The sequence below is a fragment of the Plecotus auritus genome (genome assembly GCF_963455305.1).
Source record: "Plecotus auritus genome assembly, chromosome: 10".
In the NCBI taxonomy this organism is placed as follows: Eukaryota; Metazoa; Chordata; class Mammalia; order Chiroptera; family Vespertilionidae; genus Plecotus; species Plecotus auritus.
Genome location: NC_137785.1, coordinates 18,221,185 through 18,238,680, shown reverse-complemented (window position 1 = coordinate 18,238,680; position 17,496 = coordinate 18,221,185). Strand labels below are relative to the sequence as shown.

The 17,496-nt window shown below is 45.8% G+C and overlaps 1 protein-coding gene across 1 annotated transcript; it reads right to left on the bottom strand.

Moving 5' to 3' along the window:
* Positions 1-1,995: 1,995 nt before the first annotated feature.
* Positions 1,996-8,267, bottom strand: LOC308236161 (cell adhesion molecule CEACAM21-like). The gene is made up of 3 exons (XM_080645533.1): positions 8,100-8,267; positions 6,834-6,983; positions 1,996-2,389 (listed from the first exon to the last, which is right to left on the bottom strand). The coding sequence occupies exons 1-3, from the start codon at positions 8,161-8,163 to the stop codon at positions 2,115-2,117; spliced, it is 489 nt and encodes a 162-aa protein (XP_080501659.1). The 5' UTR covers positions 8,164-8,267; the 3' UTR covers positions 1,996-2,114.
* Between the last annotated feature and the right edge of the window lie 9,229 nt (positions 8,268-17,496).

Below are 17,496 nucleotides of genomic sequence, written 5' to 3'. Positions count from 1 at the left end.
GTCTGACTACCCTGGACTTCAACTAATTTCCTGGCTCAAATAACAAATTCCTTAGGCTCATATTCTGCATTCATGGTGTCCCCATCCCTCCTCACTTTTCAGACTCCTAACTCCCTACAAGATGCTCATCTGCTTTTCCCTCTTGTTTCTTATTTTATGTCTATTCTGTAACTCCTGCCAGCCAGTATATCTGTTGCTCCCTCTTGTCCCAATGTCAGGACACTAATATGAATCTTCAAGAACCTTATCCTTTCCCCCAATCCTGTTTCTCACCCCTCTCACCTATCCAAGTTTGGGAGAATGGCACTCCCACCTCACTACACCAGCTCCAGTGGCTTCTCCCTCAACAGGTAGAAGGTAGACCCTCACTCATATCCCTCATCCCCATCCAGAACCCTCCCCAAAAGAGCCCACCTGCAGGGCCCCTTTAGGTTCCCTTGACCTCATATAAAGCCTAACATCTCCAAACCCCCCAGGCCTTACAAGTTATCATCCTGGCTATGAACAGATACTATCACTCAACAGCTCCCCTCTATGTCCACTCCTGCTTACCCACAACCCACCTCTGGCTAGGTGTCAAAGGAGTATAGCTAAATACCGCAGAGGCCACAAGGCACAGGAAAGATTTATTTCCATTTTCCAGGTTCTGGATGTGTTTTCTGTAAGAACAGGCACCTGGTGATTGTAACACTAAAGAAGAAAACAAGTATGAGGACTCCGGTCTGGCCTGAGCTCCAGGTCATGGGGGACACAAAACCGCATCTTTTAGTGACAGCCTGTGGGTGGCTGACAAGTCAGGGACCAGCATGTTTACTAGAGTTTCTAAGGATCAAGACAGAATATTTGTGAAAATCTCTGTGATCTTGTTCCTTGAAGGTGCAGTGAAAATGAATGTGAACACTGTTGATGGTTTGGTCCCTGTGGATGTGTGCCCTTTCAGGCCTGCATGTCTTCTCAGATTCTGGTGCAAAGGCCATCCTGAGGCAACTTGGAGCCTCATAAGCATCTAAGAAGTCACGTCAGATGCTGCTGTGGATGCCAAGTCAGAAGGGAGGCAGGAAAATTTGAGACCTTTATTTGGAGAATTTTAGCCTGATAAGGAAAGAAATTGGAAGCTTTGAAAATAACATAAGGATCGACACTGTGAGAAAAATGGCAGAATCAGCTAGTTACAGGTAGATGATGACAAAGTAAAACATGTGTCCAACAAATTTAAAGAGCCAAGAAGGACATTATTCAGAACCATGCAATAAGGCAGTGAGATGACACTCAACACCCCTGAAAGAAAAGGCTGGGGAGATTTTAAGAAAAAATAAGGAATTATAGGCATCTGTGTTTTCTAATTGGCTTTACAGAAAGAAAATGTAAAACATTTCCTGAAATCCTGACAGGAGGTCTTTTCACATCTTTGTTATAAATGTTCCCCACCCAAGTTAGGCTCCTACTCTCCCTCAGAGACTGGGACACAGGGGCACCAGGAAGATTAAATTTAGCTTCATAAAAGGTGAGGTCATTTCTAATTCTGTGGCATCAGTCTGAACTAGAACATATGAGCCCAAGCCTTGGTTGTATTACTAAGGTTTCCAATTATACCCTATTAACAAGGAAGACAGAATCCTATTGAGTTTATGCAAATAAGTCTATAGCCATACAAATAAGAATACTCAAAAAGACTTAAGAAATTTTTTGAAATAAGTCAAACAGGGAGAAAAAAGATCAGTGTTGTTACCCACATGGGTGTCCTCCTGTCCATTCCCATTGCCAACAACAGTGGCTGGGCATCTACTACATGTCCCCTTGGAGAAGGGACAGAATTTGTATTTATGCAAACTCATCACGTGCACCCAGGGTAATCATACAACCATTGCCATTCTCTTAAAAGACTTGGTTTCACCGCCACTGTGGAGATGGTACAACTTAGATCACACGGATGTGGGATCTGGTATAGAATATCACCTTAACTCAACAATAATGACAATGTCAGCTCTTTTTTTTGAGCATTTATTGACTCAATGCAAGTTTTCAAAGGACTTTCCACCCTCACAATATATCTATTTAAGGGTTCAAAAATTTTATTCAGTTTAATAACATAGAGGAAGGGAGGAGGCTCACTACTATTTTACATCCAGCACAACCGGTACACTTTCAGCAGAACTGATGGGGTTGGACACTTCACAGTGGTAACTTCCAGCATACTTCTTCCTGACAGCATCTATGGTAAGAATTCTGTTGTTCCAGGACAGCTGCATCTGCTCTGTCAGCTGCAGATCCATGCCATTGAAGAACCACTGGGTGAAGACTGCATCTGTGTAGCAGGTCATGACTACGGCATCCTTATGCTCCGTGACTGTTGTTTTGCTGGCTAGGAGTGTGGGCACTCTCACTGGCTCTGTGGAGAAACAGAGGGCATGGCTAATTGAAAGTGAGCTTGGGCCCTGGGCCATGCTGCCTCCTCAGACATCTTAGCCACTGAGAGTCCACTGTGAGCTCTGTAAGGTCACCAGAAGATGGCTCTGATCTTTGCAGAAGGGCAATTGTCTTTATTCAGGTGGCAATGTGTAGGGAGAGGGCTGCACCTACTCTCCGAACTCAGATCACTTCTGACCTGTACTCATAGACATCTTTGTAGTATCAACAAAGAGAACCCCATTCGCAGCCTACATGCCCTATAACTTCACCATAAGGTGGAATTTTCCTCTCATGAGCTTTTCTTGACCCTTTCCTAATTTTTTTACTTAAAAATTCCGTGTATGTTGGGAAAGGCAATCTTACCACTTCTGTCCTGTCCACTACTGGGGCCAAGGGGACTTTACAGAAAGTGAAAGGGCATTTAACTGTTGTTAAATAACTCATTAGGCAATAAAGATGGCACAACCCAGTCTTCATGATCTTGGACCTGGAGAAGTTCCATCTATAGGATTCCTCAGTCTGAACAGGACTTTATTTCCAGGCTTGCTGATTGCTTATAATGGTGAAATAAATCACTAAAGAGCAGTGGTTATAATTTTAAAAGACAGGAACTATAGGAATAGGAGGAAATTACTTAATATGGTAAAGGCCACATATGAAAGTCCACAGCTAACACATTACTACACGGAGAACCTCTGAAAACAGTACTAAGAGCATGAATAAGACGAGGATGCTGTTTTTCCCCTAATTCAACTAGTCAGAAATATCAGGCAAGAAGATGAGATAAGAGATATCCAATTTAGAGAGGAATAAGAAAATAGCTTTTTAAAAAGACAATGTAATCTTATTGTAGAACACCCTAAAGATTTCACCACGTACATACCTAAAACAATTATTAGAACTAATAAAAAAGATGAAATTGCCAGAGACAAAATCAACACCCAGCATCATTTCCATTTATTAAACAAAAATGAGCAATCCTCAAATAAAATAAAGAAAACAATTCCGTTTACAATGGCATCAAAAAGACTAGAACACTTAGGATTAAACATAATAAGGTGGAAGAAGAATACACTGAAAACTACCAAACATTCCTGAAAGTAAAGAAGAAACAAATACCTGGAAAGTAATCCATGTTCATTGATTCCAAGACCACCAACTCTCTACATATTTGAAACAATCCCTATCAAAATCCCAATTACTTTTCAGAATAAAAAATCCCATCTCAGAATTTATGTGGAATTTCAATGGATCCCAAATGTTTGCTACAACCTTAAAAAGGATGAATTGACATTGGAGGTCTCACAGTTACTAATTTCAAATCTTACCACAAAGGGAAAGTAACCAAAATAGTGTGACACTGGCATAAAGACTTCTATTTGTCAAAAGACACAATCAAATGGTTTTGATAAAGGAGCCAAGACTGTTCAATGGAGAAACGACAGTCTTTTCAACAAATGCTGTTGAACAGCAATGTTTACATGCAAACAAATAAAGGGGACCATTGCTTATACCATACACAGTAATTCAGTCAAAATGGATTGAATCCTAAAGGTAAGAAATAAAATTACAAAACTCTTAGAAGAAAACATAGGGGTAAGCAGTATAACATTGGGTTTGGCAATGATTTCTTGAATATGACACTAGAAAATTAGGCCAGAAAATATTAGATAATTTAGATTTTTGTCAAAATGGAAAACTTCTGTTCATCCAAGGACACAATCAACAGAGTGAAACGTGATCTGTGGAATGGTGTAAAATACTTTGCAAATCTATAATAGGATGAGGGTTTAATATCTGGAATATATAAAGATCTCTTACAACTCCAAAACAGCAACACCAAATAACCTGATTTTAAAATGGGCAAACCTCTTGAATACACATTTCTCCAGAGAAGATATACAAATGGTCAATAAGCCCAGGAAAAGTTGCTAAACATCACTATCATTAGAAAAATATAAATCAAAACTCTCAAAGTTGATTCTTGTGATATTGGGTGTGGGTAACTCCACTGAGCAGGTAACAGGAGAACACTGCCCTGTGTGGGACACTTGAGTCCTCCAAGCGTTCTTCAATCAGACTTGGCACCTCTAACTCTCAGCCAACTTAAAAGAATAAGGCAGGTCTATGTATCACAAGACAAATGCCTGGGGATCTGAGCGGTCAGAGAACTTAAATCCTCTATGTCTGTGATAAAGCACAGCCTTTCTCAGGAGCCAAGACTGTTCAATGGAGAAAGGACAGTCTTTCAACAAATAATGTTGAACAGCAATTTCCACATGCAAACAAATGAAGGGCACCATTCAATAGATTAGCAGGATTTGGTTGTGGAACAACAGAGGACCTAGAGTTAGAGACACCCCTCCCCCCATCCTCCCACACCTCTCCTACCTCTTCACTGACCAGCTGACTTCAATTTTTTTCTAGCTGCACAGATCTTCATTGCCCAGCTGAGGTGTGTTTCTAAGAGGGACCATATCCCAGGACGTCTTAGAGACTCAGACTGGAGCAGAAGTAAAACATGGGGACCAGGATCAAGTCTGTGGTCAGTTGATTACTCAGACCCCGGGGCCAAAAGCTGGGTCAGGCCTTCCCAGGTGAGTATGACTAACATGAGCCAATGAGCCAATAAATGATAGAGCAGAACCCAAGGAATGAGCTAGATAAGAGTGCAGGGACAAACAGGAGCTGACTGTGGCAGCAGAACCATATGCTTTGCCCTTGGTCATTACAGTCAACTTCCCTGTACTGAGTGCAGGGGAGGCTTGTGCAGATGCAGAAGGGGTGATGGACAGCAAGATGGGAGCATGGATTGCTGACATTCTGGCCCTTGTGGACCGTTTGTGTTTGGTGGTTCTGAGATAGAAATTTGGAAATATCTTAAAATTCCCCCATATGCAAAAATTACTATTAATACCCCAGGGCCTAAGAGCAATAGCATGAAGGACTATTTCTCTAGAGCACAGCAAAGGGTCTGAGACATGGGTCTCAACCCCTGGAGTGACAGGGAGCTTTTTCCATGTGGCCAGAGTTTCAAGGACTCTACATCCAGGTTTCAGCCTCTGAAGAGGTTTTAGATCATTCTTTCCTTCAGAAACCATTTATTTCTTCCTAATTCATAAAAAAAGTGTGTTACATCTTGATCCCTTAGCTGGTTACAAGTGTAAAACGAGGAGTGAGCAGGCAAAGTCCTTTCCTTTATATCCAGTGGGAGTGACACCAACACATCAGGAAACAAATCAGTGGTTTCAACTGCAGTGCAGGGATGGGTGGATCAGCCACCTGAGGGGAAGGTCTGGGTGTCCCCAGCACTGACTGATGATTACTGCAGTTAATTTGGTTCTAGAGTACAAACAAATTAATTCTCCATTTGGTGTTATTTCCCAGACCAAGATTTCTCTCTCTCTCTGAGCTGGGGATGCCTAAGGGAAGATCTAAACCAATGTTTGCTTTAGGGATCCCTCTGGGATGGAAGAGAGGATGGGAGTCTGAGTCACTCACACAGACCTTGAGTGACTCTCATGGTCTGGGTGGCCCTGCTTTAGTGACTCTATCCCCCTGTGCCTCGGTTTCCTCTCAATGAAGTACGATGAACATTTGACTGCCAGGGTATCAGTGTATTAACAATAAAATATTCACAGTATCTGACTAAACATTGGGACAGGGGAGCTGCTCAAATGACGGGCATCTGTTATTGATCAACTCCAAGAGAGAGTCTCCTGGGCTGATCCCTGGTGGACGAGGAGCTGCCAGGAGCATCTTTTCTCCTTTTTGTTCCCAGTGATTCTGCCTTTCTCTAGACTCCTAAATTTTTCAGAGTAGTACACAAATGGCCTGGTCACCTTGTCCATCTGTGTTATCCATACACAGTCTCAGGTGAAGGACTACCCCTATGCAGTTGTGGCTTATGGGGCTGAGCTCTGGCTGGTGAGCACTCAAAAGCCTTGTTACTCAGACACCAGGAAACCATTGCACCCACTCAGCACTTCCCAGGAGGTTAACCGCAACCTGACACAGGATCCCCCTTGGGCAGGGGGTCTGGGAGGGGCTGCCAAAGCTGAGCTTCTTTATGAAGATTTCAGGCAGCTCCTCAGGATGGGCCCTGGCCCAGCCCTGCAGGGTCTTTCTCAGGATCATGGTCATGGGGAGGGCCCAGGGACCTGGACTGAGACTGGTCTCCCTCTGCTGATCGACTCCCATCAGACTGGCCCTTCGCTCTGTGGTGAATGTCTGCAGGGCTGGAATCCAAGAATGGACTCTGACCTTAGAAAGTTTGTTTCCACTGTGTGTGTCCTGCACTAAATGCCCAAACCCAACTTGGAATGTGAGGCAGAGGGGGATGGTGCAGGGTCCAGTGCTGTCAGTCCTGTGTGTGAAGTGAAGTTCACCACCCAACACCCAGAGGTCAGAGAGCAATCACTCACGGTATACATCGAGCATTACAAATCCTATTTCTTTATCTGAGTCTTCAAGGAAGATTTCCAAGGTGTAGATTCCTGTGTCCTCCATAGTGACCTTCCTTATGTACAAGGATCCATCCAAGTTTATAGCTTCTCGACCGGTGTATGCTTTCCCTGATACATAAAATTTGAATAGCAATTCAAGAGTTGCAATATTACAACTGGAGTGTATCGTTTCCCCCCTGTACCACTTGTAGCCTATAGGATTAGGAGGCATGTTGGGGATGCGTAGAATCACATTCTTCCCTTCGGCAGAATAGGTTGACACAATAGCGAGTTGGGCAGTGGTGGGCAGGCTCCAGAAATTTAAGAGTGAAACTAGGAGGGAAGAGAGAAATTGATAAATATTTGGAGCTCTATATTGGGATGGAGAGATGAGGCCCTGGATTTGGAACAGGTCTCTTCATCTCCCAGCCTTGGTGTTTGTGTGTGTGTGTGTGTCTCCTGGTGGTCAAGCTCAACAGCATGACCACCAATACTTCAGCACCTGTGAACCTGTTACTTTTTCTGTTTCGCAGTCTCTTTTCCAGGTGTCTGTTTGACTCACCCACTCACTGCCCTCAGACCCCTGCTGACACTTAGGGGTGTCCATGGGAGGCACCTTCATGGAACACTTCCCTAAAGACTTTCTGTTAATCACGTTGTGATCTGTCTCTACTCTGTTCTTTTTTAACACTTGTGGGTACCTGACATCACATGTAGATATTTTCTTATCTCTCTCTACCCATAGAACGTGAGCTCCATGGGGACAGGGGCTTGTCAGATCTTGCATCCTCAGTGCCTGTAACAGGCTGCAAACACCTGTGGTTGGAATGAATGTGGGTGAATGAGTGCTCACCAGCCAGAGTCCTGCACTGCCTGGCCTGTATTTCTCTTGAGGCTGGTGGTAAGGACAGTGTTTAGCACCCCTGGTTAAGTTTTTTTCTGGTGCAACCTGACATAAATTGTTATTATTATGGTCAGTTTTCAAAATTCAATACTCAGTGATGAATAACTTAAGAAGCAACAGCAATTGAAATTTCCTGCCCCACTCGACTTCCAGATCATGAGATTTCCCTGTTACCTGTTACCCATCTCACTTACCCATCCTAATCTGCTCTCCTGTCCTCTCCCCTCAGGTCCACACCGAGCGATCTCCTCCACTCTCACAGCACTGTCCTCCACAGGAGACCCCAGCAAGTCCCCATCTTTCCTCCTTCAGTCCACCCCCAGGAATTGTTCCTTCCTTACCAGCCAGCAGGAGCCCCTGCCAGGGGACAGGTCCTCTGCAGATAGGGGCTGAGAATGACTCCATGGAGTCTGCTGCCTGCACTGTCCTTCCCTCTGCGATAAGAGCTTGGATTCCAGGAAAGCCCAAAGGCACTGCTATACAAACTGATGGGATATGCTGTCCCTCTTCACTGTGCATTGGGCCTCCTCCTGGTGCAATATCACTTACCTGGTCACATGGACCAGGGCGGAGTTTGTGCCAAGGACCCACCTCCTCCTCCCCTCATTTGTGCCACCCTTTTCCCCTCCTTCCAGTTTACCATCCCTCTATATTTTTGTTCACTTGGAACTGCTTAGGTATCTGAACACACACACACTCACATGCTCTGTTTGGAAAAGCACCAGCCTGGGGCACCCAGGTCGAGGGCATTCCACACGGCTCCCAGTCAGGGGCACACTAGCCTCCCCCACAGACCTCTCTCTTTCACATTTGACTTTTCCCTTCAGAGCAGGAGCTCTGGGGCCACCTCAGGAACTTTTTTCCCAGGGATGTCACTGCCACTGTGCATCAGATCACCTGTGGAACTTTGTAAAGATTGCGATGCCCAGGTGACACCTTAGATGCTGATTTTGCAGCTGTCCCGCTAATGTGGATGCCCAACCAGAATGCGATCTGGTGATGTGGTGATGGGGCAGCTTCTCCCCCTCTCCTGGGCACAGGGAGGGTCTCCAGATCCTGTTAAAATGCGGATTCTGTCTCAGCATGTGTGCGTTGGACCAGAGACTCTGCATCTGACAATCTCTCAGGGAAGGTGGGTCTTACTGGCCTGTGGAGCCCACTTGCAACAGCAAGTCTGATGGGGGTACGTACCCCCTGAGAGGATGACCAAGCATTGGCCTGTGCTGTGTCTTGGCCTTGGGTCTGCACAGGGAGCCCCACAGGCCCCAAACCTGGGGATTATTTCTGTTTATGACACAGACACCCAGCTGGGCACCGGGTCTTCCCCGTGTTCTCAAATGGGCTGGGAAGGTTTGATATCCTCCCAGCAGGAAGGCCACAGAGGTGACTCAGGGGGGTGAGAAGGGGTCAAGCTGGGTGGTGACAGCTGAGTGGTCCCTCCCTGTATCTCAGGTTGTCACCAGCCTGGCCTTTGCTTCCAGGGACAGAGACCCAGGAAGGGTCTCAGGACCAGGAGTCTCAGAAGGACCTGCAGTTCCTGTGTGTGAAGGGGAAGGTGTTCTGTGTGCCCTAGGGAGAGAGGGCTGTGGTGGGAGGCCAGGTTGCTGTGAGCTCCCTGGTATTCAGGGGCTAGTTTCTGGGAGACTCTCCCTCTGTTGGCTGAGCCTGTCCTTGTGCTCCCTGACCTTTGAGGGGTGGTGTCTGTCCCCTGCCTGGGGGAGTTTCCTTTCTTTACCCCACCTTGTTCATGGGTGGTGCCAGGCATGGCGTGGGGAGCAGCAAATAGAGCCCTGAGAAAGCAGGTGCTCTTAGGCCCTTATAAAGTAAGAAACTTCCCAACCTGTGAAGATTTTTATGAGTTTATTTGAACCAAGCTAACGTCATATGCCTGGAACAAGTTCTCAGATCCTGAGAATGGCAGTTGTGCAACTTATTTTATACATTATAATAAAAAAAGAAAATGGAAAAAGTTGTGTGAAATCCATTAGGAAGCGAAGAAATCTCTAGAATTGATAAAAGGCAAAATGGAGAAACACTTACTTTTTTTTTCTTCTTCACTTTGGTTTGTCCAGGATCATTAATATTTACAGCACATAGAGAGGTTATGCAAGGAACAAGGTAGCATAAGAAGTATGTTGTCTCATATGCTGTTCCCAGAGTCTGTGCCTTCAAATCATCTTGCAAAAAAACAACTACTCTGATGGGTCAAAGGTATGTTATCCCAGATGCATAAGAACAGGGAAAGGGCTCACTTAACGTAAAGTCTGACATTTGCTAAGGAAGCTGTGGGCATGTGACATGACTACCTGCCATCACCTGCCCAGTTAGGCATTTGTGATCAGACCACACTGCGTCACTGAGCTTGTCAGGCCTGCCATGTGACCCGCTGGGCTTTTCAGGCTTATTTTACAGCCCCCCTTTTTGTTCACAGGCCCTAGAAGTGGCAGGTGGGATGGAGCAGGCACAAGGGTGGGGTTCAAAAGCACCTCTGGGAGCAAGGAATGGAAATCAGGCTCCTTCTCCAGCTCCTTAGGCAAAGCCAGATTCATGTGTTAATTCCCTGTGTTGTCTGTGTGTCTAAATGTCACCCCTGGAGAGCAGGAGTAGACCTGCAGCCAATGTCAGGTGCTGCACCAGGGATGCTGACCGGACGGAAGGAGGTGATCCTGACACCTGGGCAGATGTGGGCTCTGGCCTTCAAGCTCAAAGCCCAGTCAGTCGGGGCCCAGTCACTGTGGATTTCATGCCTCCTGACTCCATCCCAGAGCAGGGTGAGCCCAGCAAGAGGACAAGATCTGGGGTTGCTTCCATCTCAGAGGGGCCAGAGGCCAGAGTATTATGAGTCTGGTGTCATAAGAACTGCCCCCTCTGGTGGATATGCTGTTTCAGGAGGAGCTCTGTGTCCCAAAGGTTTCAAGAACAGGGTCTGGTGATGTCTCTACTGAGGCTTTTAGTAGAGTGTGCCAAACTGGAGGGCTGATCCCCCAAATACCCTGTGTGTCTCCATCATAGCATTGGGATGTTGTATCCAGTCCCCTGTGTCCCTCTCTGTCATCTGCTCTAGGGCTCCCCACAGGGCCCAGGATCTGGAGCGGCTCCACATGGAGTGTCACCCACGGGGACTCTGTGGGCTCCTCTGTTAGGGAAAGGAAGTCCCCTATGGGACCCTCAACACCTCTGAGATGGAAGCAACCCCAGATCCTGGATTCTCCTGTCCCATCCTGCTGAGAACGTTCCCTTTGATCCTGAGGACATCATGGGAGGGTGAGATGTTCAGGGACTACAGGCAGGTGTCCCACAGACCAGGAACCTTTTGTTTGGGAGTCATCCCCTGAATCCTTTGAGGTCAGTGTGAGCTCTCTTTTCCCATGGTAGTAGCTCTACCTGGGTTGGAAGATCCAGAGTGTCTGCCAGGTCAGGGCTCTGTGAGAAGTCAAAGAACACAGACTGCTGTCCAGGCCCCGGGAATATGAAACATCACTCACAAGGTGGAAATGGGGAGGGCTGTGATTTTGTGGGAATGAAGGAAGGTCTGACTCTTCACTGTTAGTTGGTTCTGTCTCCTGCCCCCCTTATTGTATGAGGGGGGAAAACCCATCCCTGGGTCATCCCCGGACACTTTTGGCCTCCTCCCATGCTGACACCAATGCCTTCGTGCCTATAAGGAACACTAGTGTCACACAGGTGACAGACTTCCATTGTGTGGATTCCCTCATACATTTAATGAGTCTTTACTGAGATTCTGTGATGTGTCAGGCCTGGGATGGGCCCTGGGAACTCAGAGAACAGGACGTAGGTGGGACCTGTGCTCATGGAGATTACCTTGTAACAAAGACAGGCTCTAAGAGAAATCACAGCAGTAAGGACTTAATTATAATCCAGAGAAGGACCATGAAGAAAGAGTTGTATGTACTTCAGTCTCAGCTTGTCTGGGGATCCCAAAGAGCACTTCACAGAAAGTGGCTTCCTGGCTAAGACCTGAAGCATGAGTGGCCATTCACCCTTGGGCAGAGGGTGGGGGGAAGAGCTCCCTACAGAGGACTGGACTTTGGTGGGCAGGTGCCTGGCTGGATGGAGGAGCTTTCAAAGTCCAGTGTGGGCAGTGTGAAGAGTGAGAAGGAATGTGGACTTAGTAATGCTGGTGAGGTAGGACCCCGCTGGGCTGTGGGTGCTGCTGAGGTGGGGTCGGCAGATACCTGAGGAGGCTGCTGGCTGTGGAATACCTCACCCGCCTTTAATGGATAAGCTGAAAAATGTGCAAGAAAGAAGTTATGTTACAGTTTTGAATTTTCTATTCAACTTACACTTTAAGTCATATTTCATACGTGTATATTTAAATTTTAACATCTTTATTGAGTTTTAGTTGACATATAATAAAACTTAACATATTGAAAGTATACAATTCATGAAGCTTTGCCAGATGCATGCACCAGAGAAGTTGTTACAATGAAGAAAATGAACATGTTCTTCACTCTTAAAGCCTCCTCAGGCCCTCTTATAATCTCCTCACTCTGTCCCTCTCCCACTCCCTCCAATAGTTTTAAGAAAATGCTTATCTGCTTTCTGTGATTATAGAGCGTTTGCATTTTCTGTAATTTTCATAATTTGAACCATATAATATGTAATTTTGGGCGAATTTTGGCTTCTTGAATCAACAAAATTATCTTGAAATAGTTCTTTCCTTTTTAATCTCTCAGGCCTCTTCCATTGTAGGATGCACCCAATTTGTTTATCTATTCACCGATTCATGGACATTTGTGTTGATTCCAATTTTGGACTATTACAAGTAAACCAGGCATTAACATTTGTGCAGAAAGGTCTTTAGCACAGAGAGTTAGGTGCTTGCAAAACCAATGAAGGGCCAGAAAAATGGAATTTAAGGAGTTGACACAGGAAATCTGGATTCAAGGTCCCACTGCCACAGCCCCACCCAGAGCTAAAGAAACACCTGCTTCTTCACATAAAACTCTGTCTGCAGAGCCCACCCACAAGGAGCAGGAATCACAGCCCCTCCTCCCTTCCAGAGCCCAAACTATGCACAAGTGCATCTCAGAGGCTGAAATGAATTCACACCTTAATTCTCAATCATTAGATTTGGGAAAGGTCCTATTTACCCTTTCAGCCCCTCTGATATAGGTGGAAACATAGGAACGGGTGGAGCATAGATGTCAAGTGCCAATAGAAAATACATGGCATGGTTGAGTCCACTTGCAGGCTGTGTGACTCTGGGTAAATGATCTCACCTCAAAAATCCTCAATTGATGTCATAGAAAGATATTTCCTGGTTCTTAGAATAGAGCAGTTTAAATGCTTGAAATTTTCTGAGTGATACGGGCAATAAGAGTGTCTTTTGTCTTGATGAGGCAACTCCTGACAGGCCTCTGGATAGTTGTAGAGTGAGGACAGGTTGCCATAAAGGCCAAATCTTGATAAGAAGCTGGGAATTTAAACCCGAGGAGTATTTTTATGAGTTTATTTGAGTCAAACTGACAACAATTGCCAGGAAGAAAAATCTCAACGAAAAGTGGCAGTTTTGCACCGTATGTTATACATTACAATCAAAGCAGGAGGCATAATTTGGATTAAATAAAATCCATTGGTGATAGATTATGGAGGTGGGAGGAAGCAAAGCAGGGAAATCTCGGAGATTGGATAAAAAGTAAAACAGACACATACTTCTTTTACACTGGTTGATAGATGATAGTTAGCAGTTAACAATTTACATGATGACAATAACAATGAGGGGTGCTGTGGCTTCTCCTCTGGTGCAGTGAGGGTCCAGAAAAAAAGAAAAACTTTTCCTGATACTCCAAAAGTAAGTTATCATAAATGCAAAAAGACAATAGACATGTTCAGTTAACATAAAGATTCAGCTTTGTTAGGAAAAAATACCTAAAACAGAATTACCCACCATGACTCACTTTTAGTTAGAAAGTTGTAATTTCAGGCCATCCTATGTGGTTACTTTAGGTCTCTGATTTTGCAAATCATACTATGCAGGCCTCCTCTGAGCTTGTCAGATTTAGTATGTGGCCCCATTTTCCACCACACCTCCACCTTTGGGTCATAAATCAAACGGAATGATTCATTGATGACCAAACTTTTGTTTGGAAATGTGGTCCCATGGTGCTAGAAAGGCTCATCGCTAGGAAGTCTTAGTTTATCCAGCTGAACAATTGACCTTTGGGGATAGGGCATGACTGCAACCTTGGATGGAAGTCATGGTCAAATTTTCTCAAAAGGGAAAAGCAGGTAAATGGGAGCCAGTCAGGTTCCACAGGTCTTCATTAAGAAAAACACTTTGGCCCTGACCAGTGTCGCTAAGTGATTAGAGTATCAGTCTGCAGTTCCTGGTCAAGGTCATGTGTCTGGTTTGCAGGTTCAATCCCTGTTACCAATCAGGATGTGTGCAGGAGGCAGCCAATCATCTCTCTCTCTTTTTCTCCCTCCTCCCCTCCCTCCTCTCTCCCTTCTAGTCTTTCTAAAAATCAATGAAAATAATATCCTTGGGTTAGGATTTTAAAAAAACACACAAGGAAAACATTTTGGATCATTTCTAACCTATAAGCTATCGTGATCCAAATTTTGCTGTCTGTCTCATTTCTCTGTATTTTTCAACATTTGCTTATAGTTTGAGGGCACACTATACACCTCTTCAGTTTTCACAATCTGCTCATGAGATGGGTTCCCATTTGCAATGGTGCACTCATTTCCCATTGGAAACACTCAAGGGCCATTCATTATTAATCTGATTCCTGCTGGTTGTGCAATTTGGAACTGTAATCATGAAGTTTATTTGGGGACAAGGCTGTAAGAACCCAATGCCGTATATTGCAATTACCATCTAAAAATTTCATAGCACAGGAAGACAGTAAGAGTATTATAAGTAAATTTCCTGTGCCGCAGCAGCAGTTATAGAGGGCCATGTTTTCATAGCTACTTCAGCTTCATTTGAATTAATATAGTTAGTAGTCTTTGTTGGGCTAGGGTGTAAGCATATCCCCATGATTAGGTTCTAGCATTTCTACATAAAATTTCTCAATATTCCTTTTCCACTAACCTCTACAGCTTCCCTTGTTTCCAGTTTGTCTCTTTTTACTCATTCAGAAATAATTAACTTGTTAGGTCAAACTATTTACTTTTAACTTCTCTTAAAAACACCCAGCCTGGCTGGCGTGGCTCAGTGGTTGAGCATCAACCTATGCACCAAGAGGTCACAGTTGGATTCCCAGTCAGGGCACATGCCTGGGTTGTGGGCTTGACGCCCCAGTGTGGGGTATGCAGGGGGCATCCAATCAATGATTCTCTCTCATCATTGACGTTTCCATCTCTCCCTCCCTTTCCATTCCTCTCTGAAATCAATAAAAATATTTTTAAAAAACACACCCAGATCTCTTTCCTTCCTTTTGCAATAGTATTCCCTCTACATTTCAAAATGTTATCAGAATTAAAAGCCAGGCCCTGTGCGAATTTGCCTAAGACCAGCTGGTAATGTGCAGGTATTGACTTCATGCAGGAAAGGTTTCAGAATATGAGTCCAGGTGACTTTGAGACTATGTTTATTAAAGCTGGGGACAGTGGAACAAAGAAGGGCCTGAAATAGAAGAAGCAGTAGGAGTGAGACAAGGTGTGGCTACTTCGGCTCTCTAGAAACTTTATGGGAGAAAAGTGAGCCTATGCAAGGCTACTGTCAGCTCACTGGAGAGCCAGAGACTAGGGGACTTGGGGTCAAGTTCAGGGGGTTAGCCCAAGATGACCTACTGTTGCCTATTGTTCCCCTGGTTGCAAGTCTCCTGGGTACCACTTAGAGTTTAGGTGAAAGAAAATTCATTGGAAAAGGAGATTTGAGGGGGTGTGCCCCAATAGGAGCACATGCTGTCTTCTTTGTCTTGAGGGGTTTTATGTACTTTTCACAGGTGGGGACTTAGGGGAGGTCTCAGGGAAGATCTCAGTAGAATATTTATCAGCATTTCCAGGTTTGCCCTTTCAGATCGTGGTCTCCACTGATTGGTCAAAGCAGGACAGGAGGTCTAAGACACATGACCAATGGTATGCCAGGAGAGGAAAGGCCACCCTGAAGGCAAGATCTAGGAATAGTTTTGCCCATTGCTAGGTACATGAGGCTTTCTGCCCTGGTGACCTCCTGTACCTGGCTGTAAATTGCTAGTCCAGTTTATTCAGCTCTCTGTCTCTGTTTCCCCATTCTACATGCCAAGGAATATTCCTAGCTTCTTACTACAATTTGACTACATTTCTTGTGAAAGACTTTCAAATATTTCTGAAAGACTAGTGATGTGTCAAATGAACCAGTCACTAATACTCTTAAAACGGAAAAACGGAAGGCTTCTAGTAAATAAGGTTCTTATTTGTTTTTTTAAAGGTTCTTATTTATATAGGACAAAATTGTTTCAGTTGAGCTAGAGTTGGCAGAAAAAAAGGATGTTCAACAGAATAGAGTCACCCATGGGGTTAACAGCCAGTTAAACCAGAGGGGGAAACAGAAGGATCAGGGGAAATGTCCAGCTTACTTAATCCCCTCACATAGGCCCTGGATCTAAAGTTCTGGAACCCTTGTCCTGTACTCACCTCAGGAGTCTGGGGCTAGGAGAGGTTTGTGAACTCCCACAGAGGGATGAGTACAAAGAGATTGAAGAAAAATAAAACAAAGCAATTGCTTCTTTAAATATCCATCCTCATTAACAACATCATAAATTAGAAGATTTAATATTGTTAACTGTCCATACTACTCAAAGCCACCTGCAGACTCAATAAAATATACAGTAATCCCAAAAGCATCGTATCTAATAAAAGAGTAATATGCAAATTGACCGTCACTCTAACACACCAGATGGCTGTCCCCATGTGGTCAACGATGGCTGCCCCCATGTGTACACAAGATGGCCACCATAAGATGGCCTCCAGAGGAGGGCAGTTGTGGCCAATCAGGCCAGCAGGGGAGGGCAGTTGGGGGTGACTAGGCTGGCAGAGGAGGGCAGTTGGAAGGGACCAGGCCTGCAAAGAACTACAGTTGGGCGGCACCCAGGCCTGCAGGGGAGGACAGTTGCTGGGGGACCCAGACCAGCAGGGGAAGGCAGTTGGGGGGACCCAGGCCTGCAGGGGAGGACAGTTGGGGGGGACCCAGGCCTGCAGGGGAGGGGAGTTGGGGTGACCAGGCTGGCAGAGGAGGGCAGTTGGGGGTGACCAGGTTGGCAGAGGAGGGCAGGTATGGGTGACTGGGCTGGCAGAGGAGGGCAGTTGCGGGAGACTGGGCCAGCAGGGGAGGGCATTTGGGGGATGGCAGGCCTGCAGGGGAGGGCAGTTGCGGGGACCCAAGCCTGCAGGGGAGGGCAGTAGGGGGGGACCCAGGCCTGCAGGGGAGGGCAGTTGGTGGGAACCAGGCCTGCAGGGGAGGACAGTCAGGGGCGATCGGGTTGGCAGGGGAGGGCAGTTAGGGGTGACCAGGCTGGCAGGGGAGGGCTGTTAGGGGTAATCGGGCCAGCAGGAGAGCAGTTAGGTGTCGATCAGGCTAGCAGGGGAGTGGTTAGGGGGTGATCAGGCTGGCAGGCAGAAGCAGTTAGGGGCAATCAGGCAGGCAGGCCGGCGAGTGGTTGGGAGCCAGCAGTCCTGGATTGTGAGAGGGCAGTCGTACATCCCTCAAGTGGTGCCAGATTGGAGAGGGTGCAGGCTGGGATGAGCGACACCCCCCTACCCCATGCATGATTTCATGCACCAGGCCTC

What these genes read in the sequence shown, in the direction of transcription:
- LOC308236161 (XM_080645533.1), bottom strand. Translation starts at nt 8,163, where the DNA reads ATGGAGTCATTCTCAGCCCCTATCTGCAGAGGACCTGTCCCCTGGCAG. An exon ending in GCAGGGGCTCCTGCTGGCTG is followed by an intron (nt 6,984 to 8,099) that starts GTAAGGAAGGAA and finishes TTTATGTATCAG; the next exon opens with GGAAAGCATACACCGGTCGA. An exon ending in TGTAATGCTCGATGTATACC is followed by an intron (nt 2,390 to 6,833) that starts GTGAGTGATTGC and finishes GTTTCTCCACAG; the next exon opens with AGCCAGTGAGAGTGCCCACA.